Here is a 19,369-nt window from a genome sequence, read left to right on the forward strand (position 1 = left end):
AAGGAGGAGACATACGTACCATCACGTTTCCGGCTTTGATAAAGGTCGCATTGTAGCCTATCGCGATTGCGGTTTATCGTATCGCGACATTGCTGCTCGCGATGGTCGAGATCCAATGACTGTTAGCAGAATATGGAATCGGTAATACGGAACACCGTGCTGGATCCCAACGGCCTTGTATCACTAGCAGTCGAGATGACAGGCATCTTATCCGCATGGGTGTAACGGATCGTGCAGAGAGGTCTCGATCCCTGAATCAACAGATGGGGACATTTGGAAGACAACAACCATCTGCAAGAACAGTTAGACGACGTTTGCAGCAGCGTGGACTATCAACTCGGAGACCACGGCTGCGGTTATCCTTGACGCTGCATCACAGACAGGAGCGCCTGCGATGGTGTACTCAACGATGAACCTGGGTGCACGAGTGGCAAAACGTCATTTTTTCGAATGAATTCACGTTCTGTTTACAGCATCATGATGGTCGCATCCGTGTTTGGTGACATCACGGTGAACGCACAATCGAAGCGTGTATTCGTCATCGCCATACTGGCGTATCACCTGGCGTGAAGGTATGGGGTGCCGTTGGTTACTCGTCTCGGTCATCTCTTGTTCGCATTGACGGAACTTTGAACAGTGGACGCTACATTTCAGATGTGTTGCGACCCTTGGCTCTACCCCTCATTCGAACTCTGCGAAACCCTACATTTCAGCAGGATAATGCACGACCGCATGTTGCAGGTCCTGTACGGGCCTTTCTGGATACAGAAAATGTTCGACTGCTGCCCTGGCCAGCACTTTCTCCAGATCTCTCACCAATTGAAAACTTCTGCTCAATGGTGGCCGAGCCACTGGGTCGACACAAAAATGGTTCAAATGGTTCAAAAATGGCTTTGAGCACTATGGGACTTAACTGCTAAGATCATCAGTCCCCTAGAACTTAGAACTAACATCCATGCCCGAGGCAGGATTCGAACCTGCGACCGTAGCGGTCCCGCAGTTCCAGACTGTAGCGCCTAGAACCGCACGGCCACCACGGCCGGCAGGGTCCACACAATACGCCAGTCACTACTCTTGATGAACTGTGGTATCGTGTTGAAGCTGGTTTACACGCCATCCAAGTTCTGACTCAATGCCCAGGCGTATCAAGGCCGTTATTACGGCCAGAGGTGGTTGTTCTGGGTACTGATTTCTCAGGATCTAAACATCCAACTTGCATGAAAATGTAATCACATGTCAGTTCTAGTATAATATATTTGTCCAATGAATACCCGTTTATCATCTGCATTTCTTCTTGGTGTAGCAATTTTAATGGCCAGTCGTGTATATGGCCTGGTGTCACTTTCCATTGGTTTGGTCTATAAGTTGTTGAGTTGGAATTATTTAGCGATGTGTTTCGATTCAGAACCGCCACTTCGGCATTTAGTTTATCAATACCACATGGAAAATCCTTCTGGAGTGACTCGAGTATCTCTTTAACTTTCAGCTTTCTTGACATGGCTTGTCAGGCAGAAACATAGGGCTATAAGCGTGACTGGACTTGCAAATACAGAATTTTTTTACACGAGATTTGTGAAAACATTTTAAATATTATGCGCTTCAAATAAATCGGTTTTCCACAAAATGGGGAAAAACTATGAAGGCGGATTTTAACACGGTAAACACTAAGTAACTCACTTCCAACTCCACGCAAGCAAACAAGGCAAAGCCTGCGCGTGCTGAATTTCAAACTGCTACGAGATGGACTGTTCACTGTACGTCAACAGTCTGTGCAGAGGCGACCGCAGTAGTGGGGAGCCAATACGCTGGTACGTGTTCGCATTGATCAGAGACACGGCCGCGCCTGTGTCCAACTGGAACTCCGCCGTTGTTCCATTAATTTGCAGCAGAAACGTGAGCTCCTGCATTCCGCCTGGTGCCGCTGTTCACACCGCCAAGGCAGCGTACTGGGAGATGGCGCGTGTCGCTGTCACTCGTCAGCCGGGCCGCACGCCTGTTCCAGGCCCCGCTTTGCGGCGTACAAAACAGGTGAAATCACGGGACAGGCACTGACGTTGTTGATGCCTTGGGCCGCGATCTGTACACAGTTTCGTTAGCCCTTTTGTGGGAATCTTTGACAACAAGGTGGAGGAAACTTTGGTATCAGTTTCTGCTCGTATTTGCGACACATGAATGGCGAACAACATACTCTTTTTGTACGCGTTTGACTGTGCTAACTTTTCTCGGACGCTTTGACAAAGATTTGGAGTAAACTTTTTTATTCGTTTCCACTCACGTTGGGACCCTCGAACGGCACACAATCTCTCTGTTTGCGAGCTTCTACCAACGATGAGGTCGGTGAACCGTTAACTACTGTTCCAACTGCTGAATACCCCTTCCCACAGTAAATAGTATGATGAAGCTGATCGACTGACATCAACTGATCATAGAACACAACGATGACGACTACTTCTAGGGAAGTTGGCACCAGAGAAGTTCGAACTACTGGTATCCGTGAGTGGGTGTCATTTTAGCACCTCTGCGTACCATTTATTATTAGAAAACAAAGAGGTGAACTCTGACGATCAAGGTAAGTTATTTGACTTGCCTTCTAGTGAAGAACAAGGTCACGTAAATGTTACTGTTGTGGTCTCCAGTCCTAAGACTGGTTTGATTCAACTCTCCATGCTACTCTATCCCGTGCAACCCTCTTCATCTCCCAATAACTACTATAACGTACATAATTGTGAATGTGCTAACTGTATTCATCTCGGTCTCCCTCTACGATTTTTACCCCTTCGCACTTCCTTCGGCCGCGGAAGCTTAGCGTGGACACTAGATATCATCACGAAGTATAATACGTATTTTCGTACATATTATCATAACGTTAGTTTACCAACATTTTTATTTCTCCTTAAACACGAAGTAGTTCAGATTAGTAGAACCTGCCCTGAGAAAACATTTTATGTGCACTTGCAATGTTTTACGCTGGAATAAAATCATAAATGAGTGGAAATTTTTGCAAAAACTCAGTCATTCGTTTTGGTCCATTCGTCGCTTCACCGATGTTTATACACATTGCTTTAAGTTTGAATTTGATCAGATCTGTCACACCTCCATTTCTAATTTTGTGGATTATTTTGAGACAATTTTGAATGATGGTGGGCAGATAGTCTTTTTCTGGCAATCCACAAACTTTTTATGGCAATGAAGGGGCGTAAATTAAAGTGTTCTTGCAGACTTGGTGAATGATTGTCCTTTTTAGTCTGTGTAATAGAATTCGCCCCGAAAAAGTCAAATAGACAGCATACCTACACAAAGTCAATGCGGAATGATCTCAAAATTGCCTCTTCAGAAAAAGCATTTTCAGTCTATCTATAAGTTGCCGTGATAGAGCATTATTTGAATGGCTCTGTGTATACTGCACATCTATGTTTGAAATACAACAGCCTACTTTTTTTCAGTTGGGCTTGCAGCGTGTGAATTAAGTCAAAAGTCCAGCAGCTGCAATATAATCTTTATTTGCTTGTATTTAGAGATTTCTGCACAACAGTCTTACCTGTTTCACCTTACAATGCCATTTGAAAGTTCACCTGTGGGTGTAGTGAACAGTAAATCATATTTACGTCTTAATTATAATCAATAATGTCATCTTTAAAAACTACATTTTTATTTGCGTCTAGATTGCGTTGAAGAGCATATGGCATCCTGGGCCAACTGTGAGCTGTCTGTTATGAAATAATATTAATATAAACAAGTAGTTTTTATAACATCAAATTTTTCGTGGTAACTGACAGCTATTTGAGATCTGGGATCCTTAGATGGATGTTTACAGATTTCCCATCTTTGAGAGTCAGGGATGGTGTGTTTGTTACATAGATATTATTTGGTTAAAATTGTTTGTGTATGTGTTATCTGTGGTTTCAAATGTTCATCCTTTCAATGATTTCAATAAGTTATTCAGAATAGGGCTTGTGTTTAAGGTCAGTTTCTTCATCGAGTAAGTTGCCCGGGAAATTTTTGATATGTATGTATATCTCTAATTCTTCCAAAATATTCAGAGTACGTCCTTTAGATATCTAGTGCAAAATTGGTACAGGGCAGCTTTCATTTTTAAGATATAGGTACATCTTTGGAAGAGTTAGAGATACACACACATACAGGAATTTCGCGAACGACTTACTCAACGCACAAACATAGCCCCTAATTAGACAATTTTATCGAAATTTTCTTCCACAAGAAAGGATGAACATATGAAATAACTGATAACACAAACATAAATTTTTTTAACCAAACAATATCTGTGTGATAAACACACCATTTCTGACTTTCAAAGATGCAAAATCTGTAAACGTACAACATCCAAGGATGCCATCTCTCAACTAGCTGTCAAACAACTACCAAGATAATTTCATGCTATAAAACCCACGTGATTTTTGTAAGATTGTTTTATAACAGACAGCTCACAGTTGCTGCTGGATGCCATGTCGTCGTCAACTCAGCCTAGACATAAGTAGAATGTAAATTATAAAAATGATGTTATTGATCATAAATAAGAAGTAAATAAGAGGCACTATTCGCATACCCTCAGGTGCACTTTCAAATGGCATTGTAAGCCGAAACAGGCAAGCTTGTTGTGTAGAAATCTATAGATACATTGCGGCTACTGGAAACGACTTCTTACAGCAGAAGGTAATACGCAAATATGGAGTTATTCTGAACAATATTTTCAAATGTAGTTTTCAGAGGGCATATTTGTCAGAAGGAACAAAAATTACATTTTAATAACGGCAATTTCAGTTGTATGTTACTGTAATATTTATACACATTCTTAATGTAAGCCTATTAGTATGCATACATGTGTTATTTTGCAGGTGAAAAAGCATTTTTGACGCGCCAGAGGGACATCTTGAGATTATTTGTTAAGATACAGCAGCCTGCTATTATCCCAGAACACATCGATATCATCAAGTCATTCAAATGGGAAGAAATCATACCAAAACTCCAGGTATGAAATATTTATACAACTATTGGGCGAATATCTTAAGTTTGACAGAAAATCGCTGAGAGATGATGCCCTTATGCCAAAGGATAAAGCACCAGTGGAGCGCTTCCTGCAGCTGCGCAAAGAAAAGGTCCTGCTGCCACGTAAAGAGGACTTCTCCATCCTGTACGGCAAGCACCTGTGGCAGGCCGTACAGCTGTTCAAGGTCCTCTACCACATCCCAGACTACGACACTTTCCACAAGGTAAGGGAAACGTTGAGCTTCTTCTAGCATATTGCATATAACGTCAACGCTATGCTATGCTATGAAAATCGGTTGAAAGTTGGGCGCCTGCACCTGCCTCTGAAATAGATTTGTGCTCTAAAAGTGTAAAAATGTTCGGCTCTTTTAACAATTTGACGTCAACTTCAAGATTCCGTTTTCGACAAGATAATTGGAACGTTTCTCTATACAGGGTGAGAAGGAGCAACAGTTAATGTTTTAGGACATGGTAGTACAGACTAATCCGAATGAAACATTCCATGCAACGTGTGTCCCTAGTTTCTCTATTATTACAGAGTCGCCGCTGGTTAAGGTATCATTTCGCATGTTGGCCCACCATTGCTATGGGTTTATTTGTCGACTATCATTCTTCTTTTGAAATTGAAGTATTCAGTTTGTTCATCATTTGGATTTGCAGCTCCTTGTGTGACCGTGTTTTGCAGTTAAAACTGTAGGATGTGTGGCGGACCTTACAACCTACAATTATTCAAGCTGTGTTTGGATTTACACACATTAATTTTTCAAATGTCATTGTGATTACAAATGTGAATTATTGATGAGCTCTACAGTATAGTTTAAGCATTACATTTTCTCCTAAACGAGCTCCCAGCAGTAATGTAGGAGACAACTTAATGGGTGTGTTCTTCCAGTATGAAAGTGCCCCTATTGTCAGTTGGCTGATGGACCTACAAATTATATACCCTGCAGACGGCTTCTGACTAGTCTAAAACTAAACTCCGCTCGAACAGGCCATGGAAGTCCAACGGTACCGACTGGCTGTCGTGTCATCCTCTTTAATTACAGAATCCCAGTATGTAGGAGCCTGGGACAAAAGTTTTGTTTCGTCAAAAAATATTTTGTGTTTGTTTGTGAGGCTGTATTCAGCAACTGCAGATTTCTCCAGTTCTCGATTTTTAATATACCGCGGTCGGAAACGGTATGGATGGACTGACGGATGAAACTGCTTCCACACTCACGAGGGATGTTGTTAATCTCAGGGATCCTGAGGCCGAGACGTACTTAACAGGGTCTAGCAGTTTTATCTTCTTAGGACGGAAAATAGGTCTTATATCTCGTCTTCCCGGGAATCTGCATATTTTTCTGGCTTTAACACTGCAGAAGGAATAAAATCGATGGCTTATCACGTCAAAGTTCAACATTTTTACCATTCCGTCCTATATAAGAACGCCATAGTAGCAGTTTAGACAGAGAGTTGCACCTGACGAAGGCGATGGATGCAATCGTCGAAAGCTCGAGGTTTTACCCTTAACTGACGTAGCAAGAAGTCCGAGAGTGTTTTTAAAACAGTGCTGTCGCTAAAGAATTCGTTCTCCTCCTGAAACACCCGGAATACACTGATGAGCTTTTTTCTGCATCTGGTTTGTAAATGGGCGGACTTAGCTAATTTTGGGGTGCTGAATACGCTGCTAAAATCAGTTTTTCTCTATGACGTCACATGTCCTAGATATAATGCAGAATAAAAAAACTGTAATAGCGAAAATTGACACAATTAGGTCAAACAAAAATACACAATCAGAATGTTTGAAATCAATAATGTTTTGTTTGCGTATATGGGCATGATGCCAGTAACAGGTCCAAATTAGTTCATAAGATATTTTCACCTTTAATCGTCTTTGGTTTTTGAAAAATACGACGACAGAGCTCTTCTTTTGTTTGCCGTTTCATCAACCTCCCTAACAAGACTCCAGTAGCAGTCACTCATCATTGAATGGTTCCAATGGTCTTGGTAATGGTGTTCCATGGTAAAAATGTCTTGGTGAAAGCGATCATCTGCTCATCGCTTACGGCTTCCAAATTTTCAGGGAAGAAATCAAGGTGAGAATGTAAAAAGTGAATTTTAAGCAACATTCTACACGTTCTTATAGTTGTCCAACAGATCATTCACAATGCTAACATAGTTTTTGTCTTTTCTGTTACCCAAAAAGTCCTTCACAATTGCTTTAAAAGAAGACCAACCAACTAATTGGATAGCTGTGAGTTCGGTATCAAAGGTTAGATCTTTCAGCAATTTTCTTATTTGTTGTCCAACAAGTATACCTTCTTTCAACTTTGCCTCATTTAATTTGGCAAACTTTTCTTTTAAATGACTGAAGGTCTCACCTTCTTTATCCAGAGGTTTTACAAAATTCTTGATAAGGTCGAAGTTGATATGAAAGGGAGGCAACATGATTTTCTTGGTCTGAACCAATGAGGGATTGTTCGCATTTACGTTTCTAGGAACAAATGACTTCCTTGTAGGCCGTTCCTTGACTGAATAGTGGTTCTTCGTGTCACGGCTGTCCCAAAGGCACAAAAAGCAGCAGTGTTTCGTGAATCCAGCCTGTAAACCTGTAAGAAGTGCAACAACTTTTAAATCACAGCAAAGCTGCCATTCATGATCCTTCATTTGATTGCCACTAGCAGCAAATGCATGGTTTCATAAGTTTCTTTCATGTCTACTGCGTAAGCCAAAGGTACCGATGGAAATGGATTGGATTCAAATGCCTCTGAGCACTATGGGACTTAACAGCTGTGGTCATCAGTCCCCTAGAACTTAGAACTACCTAAACCTAAGTAACCTAAGGACATCACACACATCCAAGCCCGAGGCAGGATTCGAACCTGCGACCGTAGCAGTCGCACGGTTCCGGACTGCGCGCCTAGAACCGCGAGACCACCGCGGCCGGGCGGATGGAAATGCTTTGCCATTACGCAGTAGTACGGCTTTCAAGCTGGTTTTACTGGAATCAATAAATAGTCTCCACTCCCGTGGATTATGTTTTACACCTAGCTGCATCATCAGACCATTGAATTCCGTATGTCGAAATATTGAGCGAAGGAAGCACCTCTTGATCGGAAACAGGAAATTTTTGTACCTGCAGCTAGAAGGTTCCGTTGTTGCAGTCTCGACCCCAAGAGTTCAGCTCATTGTTTTAGATCGCGAACCAAATCGTTCAATTCCTTTTAATTAAAGAGCTGACGCAAAGTGTCATGTTACTGAGGGCAGCACTCTTCTATATGTTCAATACTTTCTGATTCACTTGACATGGTGTCTGGTTCCATGGCTTTCAAAATACAGACAGGAACAGGCAACCCCTCATCATGGGGCTCAGGCAAATGCACATTTGGATTATGTCCTGTCTAGTTTCTCTTGAACGTCCCGAAATATTTGTAAGATAGATGTAATAGTCTGAATAATAGTCTTTAGGCTCACACCGCAGCATCGGACCATCGGAACAGCGAATGGTAAGGCTCGGCTTTTTCCTTTCAACCACTTGGTTAAGGTTGTAGTACAGGTTATGCAGGCGATATGACGTGCAAAATTTTTACCTTGATGAAAAACAGGGCAATCACAATACAAATATATATGCCTTCTTAACCAAATCAGTGACTGGATTTCTTTGGGCTTTTGGGGTGAATTTCGCACACATAACAAAAGTTATTGGGGTGTCTCAGACAGCAACGAGAATTACTAGTTGCCATTTTTCGTAGTGTAAGTTTTAAAAACAAAAAGTTTGCACTATCTTTCAAAGGAAACACTCACTGAGGATCACTTTCACACCACTGGATTACCACACCAAACATTTACTGACGATTTGTAGATCTTATAGCTCTCCTCTGCAAATCAAAAACAAACAATTGAACATCAAAACAGAAGAACAGTGAAACGCGAAATACTGAATACGATCAATAAAAACCTTTAAAAACTCAAAAACGGTACTTGCTAGAACATTATAAAATGTATATTCGGATTCTACACACCAAAATACACACTAGTTGATGTGTTACATCCCAGATGCAAAATGGCTGTTGACTAGTGTTATAATAGCGTGTTGGTATGTCTTTGGAACACTATACAGCAGCCATTCTGGGTGACATAGTCTCAAAAAGTCTTTGGTATGTTTTCGGAGATGTGTGAAGATGCATGTTTATCTACATATGACAGTTCTCGTAAATTATTAAGTGGTGGTTTTGGGCGCGGAGTTGACAAACGGCAGCTTTCCAGTTATGTTCCATCAGTCTCACACGTGGCGAATTTCGTGGCAAGGACATCAACATGAGATTAGATTAGATTCAGTTTTCGTTCCATAGACCCAAAAATTAGATGATTCTCGCAGATGTGGAACATTTCAGAAAGTATAACATAGAAAACATAAAACATTTGAATATAATACTTACTACCCTGATCATTTGTTAGGAGATTGTCGAAATAGGTGAATACATTACAATAACTGGAAATTCTAATGTGTACCCAATTAATGTATTGTCAGAATGAAACATTTTTATGCACTTTTAATAAATTTATCATATACAAAATAACTAATCTTTACTGTTGTGATCAAGTGCTGTCAAAACTGAAATCTAATAGACATTTTTACTGAAGCTTGTGTAATAGCCTATTTTAAGATATTCATCTATAGAGTAGGAGGAGTTGTCAATCAAAGAACTCTGTTCAAATCGTGCTTTATCTGAAACCAAGTTTTTGATGGTTCCTGGAAATTTGGGTTCTCTCAATGCTGGACCCCATTTTGGACCAAGGTAAGTGATTTTAGGTCTTTATGTAGATTGTTCTTATCCCTAGGATTGATACTATGTATTGGGCTATTGATTGGAAATAGATATATATTACTTGCAACAAATTACATAAGGGATTAACTATACTGAGAAACAGTGGTTGGAATACAAAGTTCCTTGAAGAGGTTTCTACATGATGTTCTCGAATTTACAGCGCAAATGATTCTTGTTACACGCTTTTCACGCTAAAAACTTTTGCTCAGTTTGATGAATTACCCCAGAATATGATCCCGTATAACACAGAATGAACGCAGGCAAGGTATGCAAGTTTTCTATACTTATATCTCCTACATCTGACATCATGCCCTTCCCAATTGAATTTTTTATAGAGCTGTAATCCCAGAAATTTAACTCTTTCAATCTCTTCGATCCGCGCCGGCCGGTGTGGCCGAGCAGTTCTAGGCGCTTAAGTCTGGAACCGAGCGACCGCTACGGTCGCAGGTTCGAATCCTGCCTCGGGCATGGATGTGTGTGATGACCTTAGGTTAGTTAGGTTTAAGTAGTTCAAAGTTCTAGCGGACTGATGACCTCAGAAGTTAAGTCCCATAGTGCTCAGAGCAACCAGCCAGCCAGTTTTCGATCCGCATGTCTTCATATGTTATACATGCTGGAAGGAAATCTCTTACAGATTGTGGGTCATTTCACAGATTAATAACAGATAATTAGCTTTAAATTATTTACTAAAGTTAGTGAAAATTTGATTAGCAGCTATTTCTAAATCTATACTTGACTTGCTACTTATTGCGATGTTTATATCATCTACAAACGAAACAAACTTAGCATCTGGCAATGTAACAGTCGACAGGTCATTAAGTACAAGAGAAAAAGCAACTGACCCAAGATGGAACTTTGAGGAACAACACATTACTTAATTCCCAATTAGATGACGACTGACATTACTGCAGAGATATTTCGCAACGACTCCCTTTGTTTTCTGTTAGTTAGATAAGACTCAAACCATTTTGCAGCATTACCAGTCACGCTAATTTACTTAACATAAGGCTGTGATTCACACAGTCAAAGGCTTTTGACAGGTCACAGAAAATGGTGGTAGCCTCTAATTTATTAGCTAATGAATTACGTATATTCTCATTGTAACTCGGACAGTATATTATTTGCAGTCAGATGCTTAAGGAGGCGTTTGAACACAACCTTTTCATTTTTTTTGGAAAAATCCGGCAAAAGTCGATAGTTTGATAGTATCTCTTTATCCCCCTTCTTGTAAGGAGGCTTAACATCAGCATATTTTAGCCTGTCTGGAAGTGTTCCGCTGGCAATAGATTGACTACACGAATAACGTAAGACAGAACTTAACTCGCATGAGCAATCTTTGATTAACTTCTTTAATATGTTGTGATACCCATTAGAATATTTAGATTTTAAGGATTTTATGATGGATGATACTTCTTTGGAAGACGTGTCATTGGCATTTCAGTGAATTTATTTTTAAAGACTGGTCTCAGATTGCACTGCTCACCGAACCTGATAACCCCATGCTGTCAGTAACAGAAACAAAGTACTTGTTTAAGAGGTTTGCAACACTACTTGCGCTTGTTAGCAACGTCTCATTTATTTTTAGAACTATCGAACTCTCTGTTCATCTTCCTTTTTGACGTGGCTCTGTCTTCACTATATCCCATACAATTTTTAATTTGTTGCCTGATGTAATTATCTCTTTCTCACAATAAAGCAGCTTGGATTTCTGGAGTTGACTGTCGTCTTTCTCAAACCACTGTAGCACATTTCTGCCCTTGTAGCAGGGAGGACTGCAAACATGAAGAGAACTACGTAGTCCGCAATAACGTTCACAGCTGTCATAGTGGTTTCGGTTAATCAGATGTCCCGCGGAAGCCGAAATGAAGGTCGTCCACAGCATAATGCTGGCGTCACTGGCCAGCGTACGTGGCACGGAACAAGTTTCGAGGAGCCGTTCGCCTCGATGACTGCGTATCCGGAGAGGACATCGACCTGGTGTAACAAGAAAAGTGATTCAGCTGACCAGGCAAACGCGTTTCCATTGATACACTCTCCACTCTAGATGAACCCGTGCGGCTTGAGTTGGTACGTGTGACCATCTATTTGCCTAACTTCAATGATAAATAATTCGGAAATGACCGCACGGTATCGATTTCTTTCTTAACAATTATCTCTCAGCAGAGCCTTACAACTTCAAAGACTGTTTTTGAATACCCTGTATATACGGACGAACACTGCAAAAGGCAGAAGACTAGTGAATCAGTTAAACTCGATAAATATTGTGATTTAGGAGTCTCAATTTTACGCGCAATTAGGAATAAAAAAGCAGAAATAGAGATGGCCCACAGCCTAATAATTCGGCAAAGGAAGAAAGATACTAAGACAGACTATACTCATTGCTACGTAACATGAATAGAGAGGTAATAAGAACGCATGAGTATATTAGGTAATGAATTTTTGTAGAACAGTAAATAATCAATGCCATTTGTTCACTAAAGATAGCTCTCCGTAGTACCACGAACAAAGTAGGACATTTATATTGGCGTTATTGACATCTATTTCTCTGTCATTTGCATACAGAGACCATAAGTGGGATCAGATACCACAATTTAGGTTAAATTATTTTATAGTGTACCACAATTTAAATTTTACCAATCCAACTCAAGTAGTGCTCAGCGTATAGTGACTGCTCGATAAAGCGATACAACGTTCTGTGCTTCATTAATTCTTGCTGTTACATTTTATTGTATACAATCTAAATTAATGAAAATTTTCACTTATTGCGTAGTACGCTAGCTTCTGTGAGAGTAAGATGAACCAAAGCATTGTCAAATCCATATCCCGTCGAGGTCGTGATCCTTAGAAATGGAGCACAAGTTCGAACTGTGTCAAGGATGTGGAAGGAAATCGGCCGTGCCCTTTTCAAAGGAACCATCTCGGCGAATTAACGACCGTTGCACTAATATACCGGCCAGCCTGAGATTTTTAGACGGCTTTTCGCGCTTCTTTAGAAAAACTGGGATGATTACCAATGTGCGCGTCATAAAATACGATACAGAAGCTGTTAAAATACTATGATACAGGGCTATTTTACACTGTTCACAGATACAAAGGGCATCCGGTCACAAAATTAAAATAATATACGTTTGTCAAATCACGAAAAGAGCATAAAAAGTCAGACGGGTAAAGACCAAAAAAGAAAGAGAAAGAGAGAGAGAGAGAGGGGGGGGGGGAGACGACTTATATTAGCGAGTGATTATTTACAATACATTCTAACTTCAGCTGTATATGCCCTGTGGTTAAACTTAAACTGACAGTTCCGACTGCTGCAGTGCCGGCTGTATACATCGCAGGATACTGGAACATTTGATTTTCATTAAGGAGCGAGCTGAAAATAATATTTCCACCGTCTGCCACCAGGTGAAAATATGGCGCTGTAAGTAGTCGGAATGTGAAATATTTCCTTTTTTGACCTCAGTTGTTGTTTGTCTCTAGGCGGCATATGTTGACTTCTTTTGTGAAGTGACTCTTGGGTTAAATGGTTAAGAAGGTCGAATTTATTCGTAATAAAATCAATGGTTATTAAGAAGAAAGACCGTGCGCTGCTGGTGAAGCTGTTTTATCAGGACGGCAGCAGCTGCAGTGCTGCAATGCAGAAGGGAGAGGCAGGCGGTCCATTCCTATGGCAGTTGTTGATAAAGTTGTTGTAGCTATACCCGACCGTACAACACATGTCTCAGATTCTGCAGCCAGTGATTGAGCTGGGTCTTGGCAGTTGTCTCTCTCCTGTTCAACGTTTCAAAAGATTTTGCAGAGCATTGGTATCCCTACAAGATGTGCTCCAAGTGAAGCCCTAGGGTAGACTACTCCGCTGTCACTTTTCCCTTCGTTTTTTGGCGCTCATGGACGGACGAGGCATATTTTATTCTGTACGGCGCCGTAAATGCAGAGAACTGTCGCATAAGTGGTTCTTCTACGCCCACATGTTGTGCTGGAACATCCACTGCACACTGGCAATGTGACTGGACTGTGTGGTATGGTTTCACCAGCTAATTCGTTCTCGGTCCGTTTTTCTTCGAGGAGATGACACCTCGCGGGCTTGTTGGGTGTCAGTTACATTTGTACGTTATCTGGACCCCTTTCTACTACAAGTGATTCCAAACATGCAAGAACGTAACTGTGTCCACACTATTATTTTCATGCAAGAGAGGGCGACAGATGTCGCTTGCCAGGTGAAAGTTTTGCTTTAGTATCGAGCTCATCATCTCTAGGTGATGTCAATATGTGTGTGGCCTTCCAGGTCCCCCGTCCTGAATCCATGCAACTTCTGGTTGTGGGTGAGTTTCTTTGCTTTTTTTGGGGGGGGGGGGGGGGGGAGGAGACCAGAAAGCGAGGTCATCGATCTCATGGGATTAGGGAAGAACGGGGAAGCAAGTCGTCCGTGACCTTTCAAAGGAACCATCGCGGCAATTGGCTGGAGCGATTTAGGGAAATCACGGAAAACCTAAATCAGGAAGGCCGGACGCGGGATTGAACCGCCGTCCTCCCGAATGCGAGTCCAGTGTGCTCACTGCACCATCTCACTCGGTGAGTGGGTGAGGCTGGAGGATCGAGTCTATCGCGGATGTAACAGGCCTCTTTCTCAGCTGAAGGATACCACACGAAGAGTATCGCTCTAATTACCGCGAATATACCGCAACCAACTGTCGACCACACCTTGTTACAGGGTGTAGCATATTACTGAGTCGGGAGAGCATACTCAACACTTGCTATGACTTGTGACCATACACTAATAAACTAAAATCACCGTTACCATTTGTTTGATCGTACCTCACTTTTACTGCAAACACACAAAATTCTAGCTGCATGAAGCGCCATGTTTTCACCTGGTGACAGAAAGTGGAACTGCTGTATTATAGCATTCTCAGCGGGGTACGTAATAAATAACACACCTATAGTGTTTCAGTGTGCTACGATGTACATAGCCGGCACTAGAGCACTCGCAACAGCTTCAGTTTAATTACACCCACACCGTGTAAATTGAAATCGGTGATAAGCTGTTGTGGGCGTCTCATTTGTTCTCCCACAGCAACTACAGAATCTGGAATCAATGTGAACACAGAATAATCGGAAATATCCATTACAAACTTCAGGCACTTGTAGAGTAAGTACATGATATATTAAATAGGAACCAGCCGGCCGGGGAGCCGAGCGGTTCTAGGCACTACAGTCTGGAACCGCGAGACCGCTACGGTCGCAGGTTTGAATCCTGCCTCGGGCATGGATGCGTGTGATGTCCTTAGGTTAGTTAGGTTTAAGTAGTTCTAAGTTCTAGGGGACTGATGACCTTAGCAGTTAAGTCCCATAGTGCTCAGAGCCATTTGAAATTTTTAAATAGCAACCTTTGTCGGGAAACTATTGATTCCATGCTATAGCCGTTTGAAAACATGCTTGCTAGGTAGGTATGCAATAAGGTATGGTAGGGGATGCTTACGTCGGATTGGCTGATGTCGTGTGATATCTGTCCCACCTCTCTAACCTGGTTTGTGCGTCATTCACGTATCTGTGAGTGTTAGAGCAACACACCTTTTCGCCACAATTACGCAACGGCTTCGAGAAAGGGATACTTCACCGACAGCAGGTGTTGCTGTGGTGCTCCAAGGAGACGCCTCGTACCCGAAATGGAAGAGGTTGTACTAGGTCATGTTGAAGAGAACCCGTCAGCGAGTACTCGAGCGGATGCGTGAGGCGTAGGCGTGGTAGAGTGTTGGAGGTGGTAGGGATGTAGTCTACAACATACTAGACAGCGCTGGGAGCAACATCCATGTTCTCGTTGGCTCGTTCTCTTCGACATGATTCAGTATGGCTTACTCCAGTTCGGATGTGCGGGATCTCCTTGGAGAACCAACGTCACGCGTGACCCTTTCTTGAAGCCGTTGCGTAAATGCGGTGAAATGGCTTTACGATGGAGTCATACGTTGTGCATGACGATCTTGATAAAGGCGACAAGCAGCTCTTCCATTACAGTGAGCTACACCATTCAGAAGAGTCACAACGGTGTTTTCTGCAAACGAGTACTCAACCGTGTTGCTCTAACACTCACAGACACTTGAATGAGCCTTGAACCAGGTCAGAGAGGTAGGACAGACGCCAAATGACACCAGCCGACGTAAGCGCCTCCCACAATGATTACTCTGTTGGAAACCTACCGAGCAAACATGTTTTCAGCATGGAAACGGTACGTTTACGGACGAGGGTTCCTATTAAAAACATTATGTACTCCCGCGCCGTATACAAGTCCGAGAAGTCTGTAATGGGAAATTCCGAAAACTCTACATAATGTGCGGTGAAATGCCCGCTAAACCTGCTGGGCAGAACAGGTGATTAGGATTGTGGAAAGGGTCAAATGAGGTTGCGGTCAATTTCACCTTAAGTTGTAATTTATTGTAATTTAATAACACATTTACAACCAAAGCCGTACATAGCCGAACTTTTACAACTACGAGTTTCAAACTCGAAATCTTTCACGGCTGAAGGCCCCCAAACAAGCAATATTAAAAATCAACCAGGAAAATTTCAGGTGACGGAAAACAGGCAGTTACAATTTCAAATTATTATATATACAGGATGTTACAAAAAAGTACGGCCAACTTTTAGGAAACATTCCTCACACACAAATAAAGAAAAGATGTTATGTGGACATGTGTCCAGAAACGCTTAATTTCCATGTTAGAGCTCATTTTAGTTTCGTCAGCATGTACTGTACTTATTCGATTCACCGCCAGTTGGCCCAATTGAAGGAAGGTAATGTTGACTTCTGTGCTTGTGTTGACATGCGACTCACTGCTCTACAGTACTAGCATCAAGCACATCAGTACGTCGCATCAACAGGTTAGTGTTCATCACGAACGTGGTTTTGCAGTTAGTGCAATGTTTACAAATGCGGAGTTGGCAGATGCCCATTTGATGTATGGATTAGCACGGGGCAATAGCCGTGGCGCGGTACGTTTGTATCGAGACAATTTCCAGAACGAAGGTGTCCCGACAGGAAGACGTTCGAAGCAATTGATCGGCGTCTTAGGGAGCACGGAACATTCCAGCCCATGACTCGCGACTGGGGAAGACCTAGAACGACGAGGACACCTGCAATGGACGAGGCAATTCTTCGTGCAGTTGACGATAACCCTCATGTCAGCGTCAGAGAAGTTGCTGCTGTACAAGGTAACGTTGACCACGTCACTGTATGGAGAGTGCTACGGGAGAACCAGTTGTTCCCGTACCACGTACAGCGTGTGCAGGCACTATCAGCAGGTGATTGGCCTCCACGGGTACACTTCTTAGAATGGTTCATCCAACAACGTGTCAATCCTCATTTCAGTGCAAATGTTCTCTTTACGGGTGAGGCTTCATTCCAACGTAATCAAATTGTAAATTTTCACAATCAACATGTGTGGCTGACGAGAATCCGCACGCAATTATGCAATCACGTCATCAACACAGATTTTCTGTGAACGTTTGGGCACGCATTGTTGGTGATACCTTGATTGGGCCCCATGTTCTTCCACTTACGCTAAATGGAGCACGTTATCATGATTTCATACAGGATACCCTACCTGTCCTGTTAGAACATGTGCCTTTACAAGTACGACACAACATGTGGTACATGCACGATGGAGCTCCTGCACATTTCAGTCGAAGTGTTCGTACGCTTCTCAACAACAGATTCGGTGACCGATGGAATTGGTAGAGGCGGACCAATTCCATGGCCTCCACGCTCTCCTGACCTCAACCCTCTTGACTTTCATTTATGGGGGCATTTGAAAGCTCTTGTCTACGCTACCCCCGGTACCAAATGTAGAGACTCTTCGTGCTCGTATTGTGGACGGCTGTGATACAATATGCCATTCTCCAGGGCTGCATCAGCGCATCAGGGATTCCATGCGACGGAGGGTGGATGCATGTATCCTCGTTAACGGTGGACATTATGAACATTTCCTGTAACAAAGTGAAGTCACGCTGGTACGTTCTGTTGCTGTGTGTTTCCATTCCATGATTAATGTGATTTGAAGAGAAGTAATAAAATGAGCTCTAACATGGAAAGTAAGCGTTTCCGGACACATGTCCACATTACATATTTTCTTTCTTTGTGTGTGAGGAATGTTTCCTGAAAGTTTGGCCGTACCTTTTTGTAACACCCTGTATACATGAGACAAACATAAACAAGATGCAATGCAAACGGCTGAAGGCCCACAGTAAAATTTTCAAGTTTTTAAAATAAATTAGTATAACTTTTCGAAGGCCGAAGGCCGCAATGTTTAAGCTTGGAAGGTAATTTTAAGAGTAAGGATCCAGGCTGTAATGTTTAAGCTTGAAAGGTAATTTTAAGATTAAAGTTCCATGGCTGAAGGCCCACAATTAATTTTCCAAAATTTAAAAAAAATATAACCATAAGCCTTAAGTTTTAAGTAGCCGAAACCCGACTGAAAGAAAAGACAACACAACGGCAATAACCTCTGTTCAAATATCCACTTACCGGAATTCAAACTTACTTACACAAAACAAGGTAAAACCAAGAATTTTTCTTTTATCATTGGCTATAATAGATTATAAACAGACAATTAAACACCGCTGATTAAGACAGTAAAGACAACAGCACTCAGAAGTCTCCAGGGGGTCGCTCTGCCATTGGTCACGTAGGTGAGACAACTACACTTGATCCGTCGGAACCGAACCAAGGGACAGCCACAGACCGACCGACAAACGACTTGTTTGCCACAAATCGGTAAATGAGAATTCAAACACGAAAATGTTACTGGCGTGATTATCGCCAATCATTATTTATATCTATTAAGCTGTCAAAACTATACACCGTGTTGGACAGCGGCAACAGGTGAGGAAAGGATACTGCCTGAAATTACTTTAGTGGCCAGGGGTGGTACCGGAACATTAATGGCCAATCATCATCATCGTCATCTAAGACTGATTATGCCTTTCAGCGTTCAGTCTGGAGCATAGCCCCCCTTATAAAATTCCTCCATGATCCCCTATTCAGTGCTAACATTGGTGCCTCTTCTGATGTTAAACCTATTACTTCAAAATCATTCTTAACCGAATCCAGGTACCTTCTCCTTGGTCTGCCCCGACTCCTCCTACCCTCTACTGCTGAACCCATGAGTCTCTTGGGTAACATTGCTTCTCCCATGCGTGTAACATGACCCCACCATCTAAGCCTGTTCGCCCTGACTGCTACATCTATAGAGTTCATTCCCAGTTTTTCTTTGATTTCCTCATTGTGGACACCTTCCTGCCATTGTTCCCATCTACTAATACCTGCAATCATCCTAGCTACTTTCATATCCGTAACCTCAGCCTTATTGATAAGGTAACCTGAATCCACCCAGCTTTCGCTCCCATACAACAAAGTTGGTCGAAAGATTGAACGGTCCACAGATAACTTAGTCTTGGTACTGACTTCCTTCTTGCAGAAGAGAGTAGATCGTAGCTGAGCGCTCACTGCATTAGCCTTGCTACACCTCGCTTCCAGTTCTTTCACTATGTTGCCATCCTGTGAG

The 19,369-nt window shown here is 42.2% G+C and overlaps 1 protein-coding gene across 1 annotated transcript in view; it reads left to right on the forward strand.

Moving 5' to 3' along the window:
* The window catches only part of LOC126456844 (allergen Cr-PI-like), a 116,227-nt gene that overhangs the window by 10,665 nt on the left and 86,193 nt on the right, over nt 1-19,369 (forward strand). Inside the window, exons 2-3 of the mRNA XM_050092657.1 lie at nt 4,854-4,987; nt 5,070-5,228. Coding sequence (XP_049948614.1) covers nt 4,854-4,987; nt 5,070-5,228 — 293 coding nt within the window. The remainder of the gene's footprint in view (nt 1-4,853; nt 4,988-5,069; nt 5,229-19,369) is intronic.

The sequence above is a fragment of the Schistocerca serialis genome, chromosome 2 (genome assembly GCF_023864345.2).
Source record: "Schistocerca serialis cubense isolate TAMUIC-IGC-003099 chromosome 2, iqSchSeri2.2, whole genome shotgun sequence".
Taxonomy (NCBI): Eukaryota; Metazoa; Arthropoda; class Insecta; order Orthoptera; family Acrididae; genus Schistocerca; species Schistocerca serialis.